Raw genomic sequence first — 16,152 nt, 5'->3', positions numbered from 1 at the left:
TTGATTCCAAATAACTTGCACATCCCCAACAATGAAGCCCAAGCACGTTCTGCGAATGAGATCGAGTGGAAAAATGGCCTGACTCACCGGAATCACGTGTGGCGGGTGACTCTTTGCTTGCCCCCCCGACATGAATCTAGAACTCGGAACCTTTTTTTTTTTTTTTTTTTTCTGGACAGATATATACGGAGTATTTGTAGGAAAAAAGTGAAGAAACAAAAGAGCAGTGTATATTCAGAGTGGCCTGTTCTTTGCCGTGTCTCCCTTCCCTCAATTCCGATCTCGCCCCTCCAAACATTGTCTACATATCTACCCCGCGACGATGTCGGTGAGTCATGGAGTCCAACTGGCCGGTTATTCAGGATATTGAAATCTCACGCAAAACTACAGTTCTTCCTCGAAAACCCGAATCTAGGGGATAGCTCCCACTTGGAGGACTCTCGAAGTAAGTTTCCACCGAATTTCTCTTGCCATTGGGCATTCACTGACGCGGTCTGCGTGATGGTGTATAGTCCGCGGTTACAACCCTCTGACACCCCCCAACCTTCTACAACATGAGATCGCCTTGACAGAAAAATCAAGACAAACGGTCATCCAGGGTCGTGAGGAGGCCATTGCTGTCGTCCATGGCCGTGATACCGATAAGCACCGTCTGCTGGTCGTCATTGGACCTTGCTCGATCCATGACCCCGATATGGCTCTAGAGTACTGCGATCGACTACTAAAGCTGAAGGAGAAATACAAGGACGAGCTGCTGATTGTCATGCGCTCTTACCTGGAGAAGCCCCGTACCACTGTTGGCTGGAAGGGCCTCATCAACGACCCGGATATCGATAACAGCTTCAAGATCAACAAGGGTCTCCGCATGTCCCGCAAGCTCTTCGTCGACCTGACCAACAAGGGTATGCCAATTGCGTCGGAGATGCTGGATACAATCTCCCCTCAGTTCCTGGCGGACTGTCTGTCGGTTGGCGCGGTTGGCGCGCGCACAACAGAGTCGCAGGTTCATCGCGAGCTGGCCTCCGGTCTTTCTTTCCCTGTTGGCTTCAAGAACGGCACTGATGGTTCGTTGGATGTGGCTGTGGATGCCATTGGCTCGGTCAAGCATCCTCACCACTTCCTGTCCGTCACAAAGCCTGGTGTTGTCGCCATTGTCGGCACCGTGGGCAACCCAGACAGCTTCGTTATCCTCCGTGGTGGCAAGAAGGGACCCAACTTCGACGCTAAGAGCATTGCTGAGGCTAAGGAGAAGCTCACCGCAAAGGGCCTGCCCCCTCGTCTGATGGTTGACTGCAGCCACGGCAACTCGCAGAAGGATCACAAGAACCAGCCCAAGGTGGCTGCTGTTCTCGCGGAGCAGATCGCGGCGGGTGAAACAGGGATCATGGGAGTCATGATTGAGAGTAACATCAACGAGGGTACGTCTTGCTGAACTGACTTTGAGATCGAGCTTTTGTTAACCTTTTGACTAGGCAACCAGAAGGTCCCGGCTGAGGGCAAGGCTGGCCTCAAATACGGTGTCAGCATTACTGATGCTTGTATTAACTGGGAGGACACCGAGGTGGTGCTAGCAAATCTTGCACAGGCTGTCGCGACGAGGAGAGAGAAGCTTGTGGCGAATGGAGCCTTCAAATAAGCCAGTGTTCTCTGGATCCGTTTCATTTTCGGGGTATTTCAAATGTGTGTTAGCGAATCAAAAGTACGAAATTTGTTGGAGTCATATTTCTTATCCGTAGAAGAAGAGAGAGAGAGAGAGAGAGAGAGGTCTTATCATCTTACGATGCCGGAACTGATCTGACCGACGCTAAGTAGGCAAGCAACAAGTACCCCCATATTTTTCAGATCTGTCTTTCCCTGTACTCACTTCAGTCCCAGCACAGCATATTGACGCTCTCCGCGGCGGCTACCTCCACAAAATGACCCCTACACATCCCTATTACCCCCGCGGGGTTGAAATCGCCAACTACATCCCGAACGACCATGGCACCCTCGTTCTGGTCCTGATCTTTGCAGCCGGCTGTGCAGCAATCCTTCTACCAACGTACCTCCTCATCACCAACTCCCGGCCTCAAATCTCCACGGGGGACCTCCGCACCGCACTCTGGTTCACATTATGTACGCTCCCTGCATTTTAACTCATCCTGTCTACAGAATATATATAACTCACCAAAACAGGCGGTTGCATCCATCTCTTTTTCGAGGGCTACTACGCCTGGAACTTCCACCACATGGGCAGCCGCATGTCGCTATTCGGCCAACTTTGGAAAGAATACGCCCTTTCTGACTCGCGGTACCTGGTTCCGGATTCCTTCATGTTCAGCATGGAATCCATCACGGCGCTATTCTGGGGTCCGCTTTCCTTCTGGCTGGTTTCCTTGATCGTTCAAGACAACGAGGCGCTGCGGTACCCGGTGCAAATCATTGTGTCCCTGGGCCAGTTATACGGGGACGTGCTTTACTATGGCACTGCGGGATTCGCGATGGTCTTCCAGTCAACGGAGTATTCAAGACCAGAACGGTGGTGTTTCTGGGGGTATTTTGTGTTTTTGAATGCATTTTGGGTTGTTATTCCCCTGGGTAGGTTTCGTGTTCAGAGAACTTGGGATCTCTCTTCTGATATGCTATTCGATTGAGCTGCTGGGCTAATTTACTTCCTTGATAGCACTGGTGCTTAGCGGTGTTTCGGCTTGTAAGAAGGCGTTTCTTGATGCGCGGGCAAATGGGGCTAAAAAGAATATCTAGTTAGAGAGATCTGTTCCATTAGTAATAGGGTATGGTATGCATCTCTGACCAAGTTTGGATTCTGTATACATACATACATACATACATATATATTATATTGTATATACAGGTAGTACTCCGTACACGCTAAAATTTAACTTGGCTATTTACTCCGTAGTGAACTTAATCTATACATATAGTTAAGCATTGACCCCCTTCTTCATACTAATAATAATTGCACGGAGTATCGCGATCCCGGAGACTTAGTCGGAGGGTTCGGTTATAGATAGAGAGCGATCTAGATTCTAGGCCTCCATCCACACAGTCTCAGCAAGAAAATAGGAACATTCTAGACACAATGCACAGATAAACCTAAACTAGCAAGCTCAGCTCAGCCTTGTCTCTACATAGTATCTCTCTTTCTCCACTTGTACAGATACATACCTACTATCTCTTTAACCCTTCTTGAAGTGAACTGCTCTACTAATCATACCCAGATTCCGTGGTCATATGATGGATGGGATTTAACTCTAACCTCCACCCGGGGAAACAAGAGGAGATTCCGAGTGCAAGGACTTTTTTATATGAATAGATAGATATGTACTGTACAGAGTCCTATACTTTGTCATTGGATGATAACCTAGTCAGGGATTCAAATTAAATTATAAATCAAAATAAGAGCATCTCTCTATCAATCATCAATCAATCAATTCCGGACCCAGACAATGTATCATTCATTATGTATGTGCCTTGTTTTGTCCTGTCGCTTTCATATCGCTTTCATATCGCTATTATGTATTATGTAAAAAGTGACCAACTCGCTATGAAGGAAGTAAGAATAGAAAGTAAACCAAACTGCCACGCTATTGTCTGATGTCGAAATGTTTCCTGCATTAAAAGAATAAAAATGTAATGAAAAAAAAAGTGGAAAAAAAAAAAATTAGTAGACGGCTTCAGTTTCCATCCATCGGCCTTCAAGTTCGGGAATTTTAAAATCAACAATGTAAGCAGAGAAAGATGCCCGGCGCGTGCTAGTACTGCTTAAGACACTGGAAGATGATGGCTCGTGTCCATCAAGAAACAGACTGTTGTGTTGACGCAGCATATGCTGGCCGGTAAAATCTGCCCGTGGCTCGCACTGCTTTCGCTTGCGCGAGGATCCAAGGAGAGGGAGGCCGTGTTCGGACTCGGACCGATTCACTAGCTGTGCAGATGCGATGCATCCGTCAGCGCCAATGGAGAACGATTTGCATGGGATATCCGACACTTGCTGCGAAACAGACGAGAGGGTGTCGACGTCAAGGATGCTGGCCTCGCCTGATGCACCAAACGCCCAAACACGAGCACCACCATGAGAAGATTGCAGTGCTAGCTCCACTACATTGTCGACTCGACCGATCTCCTTGCCGTAGATCTTAAACGGCCACATCATAGCAGTAGGGCGGTATCTGATACTGAGAAGAAACTCCCAGTCTCCATTCTGGTTCTGGGCTAGACTCCCTCGGCGTTTTTGAGATAGCTGGTGGTTGAGGAAGAAGTCGCGAGCGAGATCGCTGTCGGCCATGACGCCATCACCTTGTCTCTTGCGCTCCTTTCGGATCACGTTGAAGACATCAAGCGGAACAGAATAGAGAACGATGCGGTCCCCGTAGGCGGCAACCACGCGAAGTCCCCAGTTCAGGTCCGAACCTGCGGTAAAGACTGTGGGGACTGGCGTTTCCTTCGTGTCTGATGCGTCGATCCCAAAGGGTGGAACACAGATAAGGGCACGCGTCAAGCTAGTAGGCCCGTCAATCGGGGCATCGGATCCGATACAGAGAAGACCGCTGCGTGGTTCGATGAACAACACGTGAAGACCGTCGTTCACAGGGATGGCGCTGTAATGGTGGCATTGTGTAGCTCTGACCAAACCAACACGGTCTTTCTGCTCTGGTGCCCAGCTGCTAAAGGTTTGAACATCATTCATGACATGGAATGGGCAAGAGGGACGCGTTTCTCCATAAGGAAGATGCTGGCACCCGCAGCCTGACACCCCTGGTCCAGCCAGTGAGGAGATGAGTCGGAATTCTAACGGAGTGTCTGGCCGGTTTGGCAGAAAATGCAAAATCTCCGATGGCTGCGACATGGGGAAATGCTTTCGACAGTCTCGATGGGTCTGTTCGTCAACCCAGCGCAGCTCAATGCCAGAGCCGGCTCCAAAAGCAACACAACGGTGGCCAGGGCAGATCGAGATGCTGCGTGGTGGGTCCTTTGCAGAGCATACATCGTAATAGAAGTGGCGAGCTGCCATCTTCATAGAACACACGCGACCAGGGCGTACACCAATACCCTTGTAAGCCATTGCGGTTGATTTGAGACTGTCCCGTCGATCGGCCGGAACCAGATCACAAACCATTCCTACTCTATTCTGCAGCAATGCAGCAACCACGAATATGGATGTGCTAGTGTCGATAGTAGCTGAGAGTACTTCGACAGGACATGCGATAGAGGCAACAGCAGCAATGTCCAGGTGCTTCAGGTCCTCCACAGATACTGGCACGGCGCTTCCAGACCGCTTGGCGAGTAATTCATAAACGTAAATCATACACCCTGCCACTACAAGCAGGTAGTTTCCGCAGGTACTGACATGAAAACTCGACATGGAGGGCGCATCCTCCAGGGATTCTTTCGAGTATGCGGCAGAGTCTGAAAGGTGTCGAGGATCAGGGGGGTATTCTCCTTGGGAAAGCTGGGAGAAATCTACCACACTGGTTGTCAAGAATCCAGTTCTTTCCACATTGACTTTCCGTCCCGACAAGACACATTCCGTCGCGAATCGTTTGCTCATCCTCCATGCGAGACTCTGCTCTCCATATTCCATAGAATTTGCGTTCCGGTTATCCCACTTCCAGCTATCCCACCAGCCTGCCCGTTTGAGCATCCTCTCAAGAAGACGTTCGTTTAAACTCGCACGCATCCATTGTGAGCAGGCCCGTCGAGCATTATCGAAGTCCCGAGGACTCAGTAGGTAGAAAATCTGCAAGAGAATTTCGGAGGGTATGACATTCGCTGCAGGGCGTGGAAGAGGAGCAACCTGGTCAATAGCCTGAGCCCAAGATTTGCAAGTCAAACGCAGAGAGTGCCGGCAGTCCTGGGGAACGAAGTCAAGGAGCCTCTTTGTCACGGCAGGAGGAATTCCAGTTACTTCCATAGTGAGAGGTTTAACGTTAACAACGAAGTCAGGACTCGACAAGTTCAGTAAAGCTGGCATTTTTGTACTTGTGGTGGAAGCAAGTATAACGAACGTCTTGGGGGTGGGTCACGCGAGTGGGAACGGATTAGGATAGAGGGGGGGGGGACTGCAGATAGTAGTATAAAAACGGTGGCGATAGCCGCCTAAATGGATCAAGGCTCGTAAAATCGGCTGAAGTTGTCAAACAAAAGACCAACAAACGATTGACTTGCACAGAGAACAGGCTTTATTGCTGCTTTGTAGAAACCTAATCACTGACAACCATGCTCAATGATGGCTGATCTGAACAGTCAGAGAAGATTCTACCATGATTTGAAGGCCCAGATTGGAATGCCGGCAGAGGTTTCGTTGTCAGAATGTGTGTGCGCGCGTGTGTGCCTGACTGACTGGTTTCTATTGAGATTTTCAAGGATTGGGACGAATTTCGACTGCAACCCGTACCACCCAAGATGCTGGCTGCTATCGTCCAAGGGAATCGAAGAAATGTCGGTGTGAAGTTGAGTTCAATCTGGAGAAGGACAAGAAAAGAACAGGAGAGATGCATACAAACATGTAAAGGCCTAAAGAACGGGGGGAGGAAGGATTAAAAAAAAATTGGGGCAACTAAAAAGAGCACCTGACGACCTGAGTTTCGATATGGCACATTTTTTCTGGTCCTCCAGCGCCACAGATGGCATATTATCTTCCCGTGATAACCGCTCTGGCATCGACAACAGGGCACTGCGGACACGGACTCGATCGAAAGCTCGGATAGAGAGCTCGAACTTGGCGCATAGTGGATCCCAATTGTCGTGATCCACATGGTTGGAAGCGTCTCCCCGTGGTGGAGAAGGCGAGAATGGGACGAAATTGAAAATCTGAAATTCCCAGAGTTTTTTAGGCTGGCTCCAGCGGAGACGAGGAGGGCGGTTGTAGACGAGTGAAAACAACGGAAAGGTGCGGATCCATCATCCCATCCCACACGGTCAATGGAGGCAAAGTCAAACTAATCTGGAGGAGTTCTAGCACGTTAGGTCGAAGAAGATCATGAGCGGGTCTCGTCTCCCAAATTCGCAACGAAAATCGGTGGACCAGTGATGATTATCTACTGGTATGCATCTGGCATCAGCACTCACTTAGCCCTCCGCCTGGAATCCTGGTGGCGATTTCAAAGTAGAGATCAAACGATTCCTTTTCTTTTCTTTTCTTTTCTTTTTTCCAGCTGTTCATAGATTTCTCTTCAGCTTGGGAAGAAACAGCGATGAAGATGATGGTGGAGAACCAGCAAAGAGAAACGATGAATGTAGTAGGAAGAATGAGATGAGATCAGGCGCATCGCCTCCTGGCACTGTAGAACAATGCACCACTCCGTACTTTTGTGATACCTGATAACTTGGCATTCTAGAAGCTCTGAAAATATAAAATCCATCAATTTCCTCTCCTGAGGTAGTTCGACTAATGCACAACTACTGCATAGTTATGCTCTCGTTGGAGCAGATCAAGTTGTTATCGTCGCAACCAGTGGATTCTCCACTCACACCATGACAACATTTAGTCGGTTCTTTTTCTACTTGTACACGTTTGTAGAGTGTACAAATACTTAGTATGTATAACTACATGTACCTCGTATGGGGAGAGATGGGGAAGGGCCCTCAAATTATTATAATTAGGTACTATTCTCTGCCATTGCTTTATATAATAATAATCATAACTGTTAATAGTATTTTAGTATAAATCTAAAAAAAAAAACAAAAAATCTAGAAAATTCTTATAACTATATTATGAGTAGAAGAAGCTCTTAGTCAAGAAAACTAAGCTATAGTTAATAGTTACACCAGGATGGATATCTACATGCAGAGGTAATGAATAAACAGAAGCTAAATAATCAAAAAAGCACCACCCACATATGTTAAACAACAGATAAAGGCATCAACAGTCATCACCGTCACACAGCGGCATGATTTGAGTTTTCATAGTACTCGAATGATCCCTCAAACTGTGGAACGACACTGCGCCCAGGGAGCCATGCGCTGTCCAGAGGTAAAATCAGGCTGGGATTTATATACTTCTTCAGCTTCAGCCCCAGCACTTGTCCACCAATGCGAATAGGGAACGCATCACGGTCCAATCCGAGAGGAGGCGTGAAGGTCGACGATGGAGAGGGAGATACATCGCCATCCGGAGGCTGGTCCCGGTAGATACTCTTCAGTGCAATGAATTTGGTCAGCGGCTCATAGCTTCGAGCGAAGAAGTAGCTGAACCACACCGTTGCACCTAGGAGGGGGATGATGAGCAGGGAGCGTGTTATGGCTTTGCGGAAAGCAAGTGAACCTGCCATTGCGAGCTGGAAGACTACCAATCCGACCAAAACTCGGTTGCAGATCATCGGCCATGCCCGCCCGGTCGAGTGCTGTCGATGGTCCATCGCATACAAGAGCTGGTACTTAAAGATCATATTACCAATGGTAAAGTATATCAGCCCGAAAAGGCAGATCAACCATGAACTTGGGAACACACTATATACCACGCAGATAATCAGGATGAGGATCGACTGTGGAATGGAATACCCGTAGCTGAACGTAGGTGGCGTGGACAGCTCAGCATAGTCTCGTGGAGTCTTGGCTGTCAAAAAGTTGATCGGGTACATTATAACGGTCCCAAATTCTAGAAGACGGAATGGAAACAGACCCAGGCCTTGGAGTGCAAGAAGATTGATGTAAAATGGTGCAAAGCCCTCTAATGACTTGGCAAGTGCAAATGCAACTGTGGTGGCGTCTTTGAATGTATCTCGAAGCTGCTCCCAAAGACCGTAGAAGGTCGTTGCCGTTCCAATAACGGTGAAAATCAAGAAGATGTTAAAGAACGAAAAGAAGAAGCTCTTCGAGATCACAGAGAGTTCGATGTCGCCTCGGGACATCATCCCTTGATGGTTCGAAAACCCTGCGCAAACAATTAGTGCCATATATCCCTGATATCAACGATAGGAAAAGCTCACAGCTATATAAATAAGGCACAGCGGTTGTCAACAGGGAGAAAGCCAGAGTCGGCAGACCGGTCTGGACGAGTGACTTGGCAAGAGGATGTCGAGAGAGTGAATCTGCTAGTTGAGGAAACACCTTGTGGAGAGTCTCCAGTTCCAGCAGGGATCCAACAGGGATCAAAAGCACAGACCAGAAAACGGTCAAGAAACCAATCAGTACTGTGATGAGCCAGGACTGTGTCATTCTTCTCGAACGCGGCAAATATGTGTTTTTCCAAACAACATCTGCCGGAGCAGGCGCCAGTCGAGCAAGAAGCTGCATAGGGTGAGGGTCAAGTATAGCCTGGACAAGCATCTGTGCGGCCGCGATGGATTTCATAGTCACAAAAGCCAGCTCGGTAGGTGGGTATTCTTTCTGACGCGCATTCTGAATATTCTCATCAAGCCTGCGAAGCTGCTCTTCGTAGTAGTCTATCGCATCGACTTTCCGATACTTCAGCTTGAAAGGCCCATACCATATACGGACGGTTGGTCGAATTTGGACGTCGATCCCATGGCTTTCTCCGTTCTCTGACAGGAGATGCGCCCTCTCATTCTCCTCCTCGGAATTGATACTTGCACCGCATGTCTGTCGTGTCAAAGGCAGGGAGTTGCCCGCTGACTTAACTCGTTTGTATCCCAAATGTTTGACCCATGCGCGCTCCAGATTCCGTAACACCTTGAGTCGCTCCTCAATTAGATGGTCCAATTCTCTCCAATCTCGGCACAGCGTGATACTCTCCACTTTTCCAATATGCAGACCCTCGATGAATTCCCTAATTTTCTCTTCAGTCCCCATATCAGAAGGGATCCCGGAAAGCCGAATCGTGCGATCCGTGGTACTCGTCTGACTCCCGAGATATTGCTGCCTGATGCGGATGATCTTATTTGTCTCCTGGAGGAGCATGTATATAGCAAGACCGCTGAATACGTAAGGGAACACCACATACGTCCAGAGATACTTGGGATCTGTCTCGATCTTCCCCTTATCCCGACTTCGCTCAAGCTCCTTATCCCAGTCCGGGATACCAAGTCTCCCCGTATAGACATAATGAATGGGAGCAAGTATCACCACGGCGAAAAAGAAAACAGTCGCTAAAAACCGAATTGCAAATCTGAAGAAGCAAATAAACTATTGGACAAGCACTGTCAGAAGTCCGAACTACCCGAGCCAAGGAATAAAAAGGTCAAACGTACCACAAACGCATCCAACCCCGCAGACTGGAGAATCTGCTCCTCAGTTATCCTATAAAGAGGTGGAATCCATCCAAAAAAGCTATCTGGAAGCTCCGGTAACTGAGAGGTCGCACTGCGCTGTCGTCTTCGAGCCGCGTACAACTCTGTCCATTTCGGTCGCAAAATCTACCAACCACGCAACGTTAGAGCAGAGTTTCGAAAATTACTCTTTTCGCGGGGAAAAGAAGCACATACACAAAAGGATAGGAAAGCAGTCGTCCCCAAAACCAAACTAATAACCAGCTGGGTGTACAGATCGCGCTGGCCCTTGGTCTGATCGTCCCATCTCCGGCCACGCCCATCATCGTCCGTCCCATTTTTTGTGCCATTATGCCCCGAGACCACGGCAGTTAGCACAGCCGCTACGGCCGATTCCGTGAGCGACATGGCTATCGAAAAGCAGCAGCCTTCTTACTGAGGTATCCTGGCTGAGAGCGTCCTGGTCAATGCATTGGAGAGAGCGGCTTGTTGGGTTTCAGGTCGAACGATCAGGTTGAAAACAACTGACGTCAGGGGAAGGGGTCGTCCGATTACACTGCGTCACAGCTTGGAAAGACAGTCTCAGAAATCAAATGAGGACTATTGTTAGAAGAAGGTAAAATCAGCGCGCAAAATTGTAGACCCAGCCATGAAATGCTTGCTGTTTTAACGGCTTCTTGTGAACTTGTGACCTCCTTCCCAAGCTAAAAACAAATTCATTTCGATGATGCCGAGTTGTGCATTTTCTGAGTCATCAAACCGGATTTGCCACTCTTATACATCGCATAAACTCGTTATTTTTATTCTTTAGTATGAGGGTAAAATTATCAAGTCATGTAGATTAATGGAGCAGAGGCAAAATATAAGTAACAAACAAGAAAAGCTTCTTAATATCTATGACATGCTTCTTTATACGGGTCAGTCGTGTGGAATATTGATCCGACCTGGGGAATCATCTAGGCTTAGCGAGTGTATCGTGATGCATCATAATAGAGATCAAGCAAACAGCCGGCTGACCAAGACTGTGTAGGGGACTAAAATTTGTCGTTAGTATGATCTTCAGGAAAGTCATCTAATATGCGAAAACAGAAGCTAGACATACCGAGTCTGAGCAGAAAGCGCCATTCTTGTTCGTCAGCTCTGTAAGACCCTTCCAAGGACTTTCTCTGAGAGCCTCTTTGCAACCTTCCAGTCTTCGAGTAACCTGTTGGAATGCCTCTGTTTGCTGTTCTGCGGTCTTTCTTCGAGCAAGATCGAAGTACAGCATCGCACGAAGGAAATAACCTCGCTGCCAAACCCACTCCGGACCCTGGTGATAATTCCGACCCTTGGATGTTGCAAAGTCGGTCGAGTCGTCCGAGTTGTAGTAGTTGGGACGGTAATTTAGATCGGACGGATCAAGTGTGGCCATCCCAACAGGCCCAACGGTGACAGAGTCTGCAAGCGCAAGCGCACCCAGCGCCTTGGACGGAGTGAAGAGATCCGGAGAGACAACCATGGCAATGGGGAAGTTGGAGCGAAGCTGATAATCTTCGTACGGTTTGCCGGATTTATACAAATCTTTATAAATTCCCCGACGATTGACGATTTTGGGGTTGATATCATGCTGCCCATCTTCAGTGGGATCCGTTGGAATGTAATAACACCGCTCAAAGTTCTCCTTGATCTTTGCAGCCCAATCCTTGAAAGTAATTGACTTCCCGTCCCCAATTTCCACTCTGTCGTGTGGATAAATACCTTCTTCGAAGAGACCAGAAACCCATGTTAATGCACTATAGACCAGACCGGTGATCTCGATAGCTGCCCCATCCCGTGGGGTTCCAGGGAAGCCTTTATTTCCAGCTTTCTCGCTTTCTCCCATCTTGTCTTGCCAAGTTCCACAATTGAATTGGCTACCACCAAATATCAACCCAGTTTTCCAGTCAACTTTGATGTCGATTTGGAACCCTTGTGGCTTCATTTGCATATCGAGCTCTGGGCCTGCATTATACTCTCTGAAAGACAGACCATGTGCATGACGTTGAAAAACTTCTTGAATCACCTCTATCACCGTTGAGCTTTGCGAGTATGCTCTTGGATCATCAAATGGAAACCATGTGTCATCATAGGGAAGGAATCTTCTTGGAACTTTCTCCCTGAGAAGCTCACGACCGTTAGGTGCCATTTTGGTGTAGTCTTGGATTGCCTGGAGCAAAAACCAAATGGAATCACGAGAGTTATACCGAGGAAGCTTGCCGCTGCTGAGGAGGTTGGGAATCATGCCATGCTTAAGGACACTGGAAAATGCAAGGATATGCTCCTTAGCATCGTCAAATCTTTCAGTACAGAGAAACAGCCCTCTCAGCGAGATGAAAACATCCCGACCCCAGCATCTTGCCCAGTCCGTTGCAAAGTGTGGTAAACCGGCTGCCAGAGTTGGAACTCGCTTTGTGGGCCATAGAGACGCTGAGTTGGCGAATCCCGTTTGTTGCACGCTCACCATGGCGAGCTGTTGAATAAACACCTGCCCCTTGCGGACGTTGCTTCCCAGCAGCTGGATACCTCGATTCCAGGCAGAAACATAAGCCGTTTGTACAATGATGGCAAAGTAACGTGGGAGGAGGAAATTAGGTAAACTGCGAACAGCAGTGAACTTCTTTTCCAACCACTCAGCTGGACCTTTCAGAGCAGTATAATCTTGTTTCTCACCTGCCTTTGCTAAACGCCCAACGATATAGTCAAGGGCCCACTGTCCTTGCCTAAGATGATCACACATAGGATGCCCCAGATTATTGTACTTAATGATATCCTCGAGGATACTCCACCAGCCCTGGAGACCAGCATAGACCAGTGGGCCGGAGCTAGGAATATCATAAACACCCTCCTGGCCGCCGCTTGAGTCTCTCTCTTCGGCTTCACATCGATAGAGGACATAATTGAGATCGACTAAGTTAAGCTGAGAGAATGCTTCATCTGCGCCTTGCGTAATGCTCTTGTTATCAAGCCCGTCTGTATCCTCAACAACGGGAAGAGAAGTCTCGAAGAGAGCGATAGATCCTGGAACAAGCGTGTCCAGAACCGAGATAACGGTTTCATTATCGTTCTCCTCAACTTTGGTGCCATTGATTTGTTGCACTTGACTAGGCAGCCCGCTAAGGTAATCTGGGTCTTCCAGAACTCGGCTTTTGGCTTCGTCCCCTTCGTCCACCGTGAGCAGCCACGTTCCAATATGTTTTACCCGGGTAGCAACGAGGTGCGTAGGAGCGAGAATGTCTTTGTTGTCCTTTCCCGGAAATGCTGTGTGAGCTATTAAAAACACACCTTTCCGGCTCTGTGGGTGAACTCTGTGAACAGTAATATATTCGCCATCATGATGAATATGCGTCTCGTCGTACCCATCCACTCCCATCTTGGTGTGAAGTTCGTTCAGAAGACGCTTGAGGCCGCAGATTCCCGGGATATTTGCCAACTCATCAAGACTGGGGGACTCTGGAAGGTCCTCAAATGCATATTGTCGTGTCTCATGTACAAGATCAACTATTTTCGGGTAAATCTCATCGTACCCCAAGACACTTCCAATAGCAGAGGCGCACATTGCAACAAGTGCGGCATTTGGCAATGTATCTTTTGCGGTTCGTTTCTGAGCTGGCATTTCGTTGTCGTGAGTACAGTCCATGAACAGTGCTGGAACAGGTTTCGGTCGAATATGACGGACAACCACCTTCTTGCTGGACCCTTCTGCGACGGAAAAGTTAAGTCCAGGCGAGGGTAGATCCAGCTCGAAGCTACCGATTGGACGGCCGCCATGACGATGTACCAGCCGACTTAACTCTCCTGTGCTCCAAGCTTGCATAGCCTCTCGAATAAGGGCATTTATTCCAAGGCGCTTAACAAATATATAGTCGGCCTCTTCTGAGCCGGTGAATAGTTCGGCAAAGATAGCTAGGTTGGGGCGGACCCTCCGCGCCTCGTCAATCAGATGCTCTGCTACTACCAAAGGGGTTGAATGGCAATTATCAATCCGGAACCCGGAAAAGTACTTCGCCATCAACCGGGTATATTTGGTCATAAACTCCCACAAGAATGGACTATCCTCGGGGCCATTTCCATATCTTAGCTTTACACAGTCACCCCATACAATTACCTCGCGCCGGAGGTATGCTCTGGAATCAGGACCTGCATTGTCACGCATAGCGTCAGCATTCCATATCCAGCCGTTGTTTGCGAGGGCCAACGCCTTTGAACTGTGTTTCTTGGTGACCTCATTGAGTGGTAGTCTCGTAAAGTACGATTCAATGAACGGACTGTCATCGGTCACAGGCCCGAGCCTAGGACCATGGTCATCGATCCTGAGGTATTTGATCCGATTAAAAAGCTGATTCATGATTTCGGACAGATCGGAATTATATTCTTCGTAGAATGCAACGTTAACCACGTCAACGAGGTTGCTTATGGTATTTTCAGCCGAAGCTAGATCGGATGATCTAGGATCAAACGCCCCGAAGACCGCAGTAGCGATGGCGGCACCAAGTTCGACATCAATGTTGCGTTCATATCTGCCACGGATTTGTTTGTAGTTTGGAATTCCTTGTTCGCGGATGAGGGTTGTTTGCTGTTCCAACGTCAAGGTCTTGTAGTTTTCTAATCCAAGCTGTGCCCATCTTCCGTTCGTCAGATTTATATCTTTGGATGATTTCCATGTGTCGAGAATTTGTTGTGTGTTATATTTTACATTAACGATGTAGAATTCCCACAAACGAAGGTCCTTAATAACATGGTCTTTCACCCCATTCATTACCTTTGTAAGATCATCAACAGTTTTGAATTCGGTCGGCAGGCCATATTGTCCAAGTTCTTTGCCGAATTTTAGCAGTGCAGTATCCAGATCCAGTGCTGCCTCAAGCCAAGGGGCAGTGTCAACGCTGTAACCGGCCTCTGGGTGTTCCTCGAGCCATTTGCTATTATTAGCAGTATGGTTCCATACAACGTCGGTCAATGATAAAAGCGAATATTCTTCTTCCATATTTCTAACAAGCTGGAAGACATCGTTTTCTCCGTTAGGAAACGAGACATCGTCGAATTGCAGCTGGTCAAAAATACTGTACGGCGAATTCGAATCCCCTCGTTTCATTAATGGCGTAAAGTGAATCATATTATATTTGCGACGGGAAATACTGCTGAGGCACCGATTCCAATCTTCTGGGTATTTACCCATGAATTTAGAATTTACCGAGAATATTGAAAGTGCATTGAGAGGTATGTTTCGGTGGCCGAGACTGAGCCTTGGAGACACATCGATGTAGTGTTTGGGTGTCCTTGTCGACTCCAAATTGGAATTAGAAGAAAGGGAGAAATCTGGAAGAGGTGAATATGTCACGTAGAATGCAAAGGACCCAGGACATGTAATCGGGACATCGATCTGGATGTTCTTGCTGAAGTCCGGTGATAGCCTGCCATGGTTGTCTCAACAATTGATAACCAAGGGCACGATAGAAATTGAGAGACTTACTTAAAGCCCCGAAAAGAAGAGCGATCAAACGATTTCCCGGTCTCAGGGATGTTCACCCAAAGTGTTCCATCCCTACAGATCGAACTGCTTCCCTCGATAACGAAGCGGAGAGCGTACGGAGCGTTGTCGGGCGGAGAAAGATAGATATAGCCACCCGGAATATCTGGAGAGCCATCATCCTTCAAAGGAAGTAAGTAAACGGTTTCAGAAGCCATTCAGAACGGCTCCAGGCGCTGTTCAGTTATCCCGTAGCTTAGGTAGGCCGTCAATTGCGGTTAATGGCAAGGAATTGGGGCACTAGGGTGAACAGCGCTTAATTGGGGGTACAACTTGGGATACGTTGCCCACCTAGCCACAGGACAAGGGAACAAGAATATATAAGAGAAGAGAATGATGAGAAAGAGAGATGGAGGGAGAGTAGGGACTAAAAAGGGGAAATACAAGCCACAGTTCACTAAAAGCCAGGAAATTATTGTTCCTGATCAGCTCGACAACCCC

The 16,152-nt window shown here is 48.0% G+C and overlaps 5 protein-coding genes across 5 annotated transcripts; 2 read left to right on the top strand and 3 right to left on the bottom strand.

Annotated features, from left to right (window-relative positions):
• Positions 1-322: 322 nt before the first annotated feature.
• P175DRAFT_0530622 (3-deoxy-7-phosphoheptulonate synthase) lies at positions 323-1,636 on the top strand (the record flags this gene model as incomplete). Its single annotated transcript, XM_040899800.1, has 4 exons — positions 323-328; positions 391-445; positions 513-1,418; positions 1,473-1,636. The coding sequence occupies 4 exons, from the start codon at positions 323-325 to the stop codon at positions 1,634-1,636; spliced, it is 1,131 nt and encodes a 376-aa protein (XP_040754894.1).
• A 280-nt stretch (positions 1,637-1,916) lies between these two features.
• Positions 1,917-2,742, top strand: P175DRAFT_0491852 (EXPERA domain-containing protein; the record flags this gene model as incomplete). Its single annotated transcript, XM_040895855.1, has 3 exons — positions 1,917-2,115; positions 2,176-2,577; positions 2,663-2,742. 3 exons carry the CDS (start codon positions 1,917-1,919, stop codon positions 2,740-2,742), a joined length of 681 nt encoding a protein of 226 aa, XP_040754893.1.
• Positions 2,743-3,661: 919 nt separating this feature from the next.
• On the bottom strand, positions 3,662-5,911 carry P175DRAFT_0431751 (F-box protein; the record flags this gene model as incomplete). Its single annotated transcript, XM_040893505.1, has 2 exons — positions 3,662-5,502; positions 5,563-5,911. The coding sequence occupies 2 exons, from the start codon at positions 5,909-5,911 to the stop codon at positions 3,662-3,664; spliced, it is 2,190 nt and encodes a 729-aa protein (XP_040754892.1).
• Positions 5,912-7,877: 1,966 nt separating this feature from the next.
• On the bottom strand, positions 7,878-10,574 carry P175DRAFT_0431794 (putative DUF221 domain protein; the record flags this gene model as incomplete). The annotated part of the gene is made up of 4 exons (XM_040893507.1): positions 7,878-8,872; positions 8,928-10,083; positions 10,149-10,313; positions 10,383-10,574. 4 exons carry the CDS (start codon positions 10,572-10,574, stop codon positions 7,878-7,880), a joined length of 2,508 nt encoding a protein of 835 aa, XP_040754891.1.
• A 554-nt stretch (positions 10,575-11,128) lies between these two features.
• Positions 11,129-15,869, bottom strand: P175DRAFT_0431727 (putative glycogen debranching enzyme Gdb1; the record flags this gene model as incomplete). Its single annotated transcript, XM_040893502.1, has 3 exons — positions 11,129-11,200; positions 11,269-15,595; positions 15,655-15,869. 3 exons carry the CDS (start codon positions 15,867-15,869, stop codon positions 11,129-11,131), a joined length of 4,614 nt encoding a protein of 1,537 aa, XP_040754890.1.
• Positions 15,870-16,152: the final 283 nt, after the last annotated feature.

Source organism: Aspergillus ochraceoroseus (assembly GCF_002846915.1).
Source record: "Aspergillus ochraceoroseus IBT 24754 chromosome Unknown P175scaffold_2, whole genome shotgun sequence".
NCBI lineage: Eukaryota > Fungi > Ascomycota > Eurotiomycetes > Eurotiales > Aspergillaceae > Aspergillus > Aspergillus ochraceoroseus.
The sequence above is the reverse complement of the archived record's forward strand: the minus strand, read 5'-3'. Positions and strand labels throughout refer to the sequence as shown.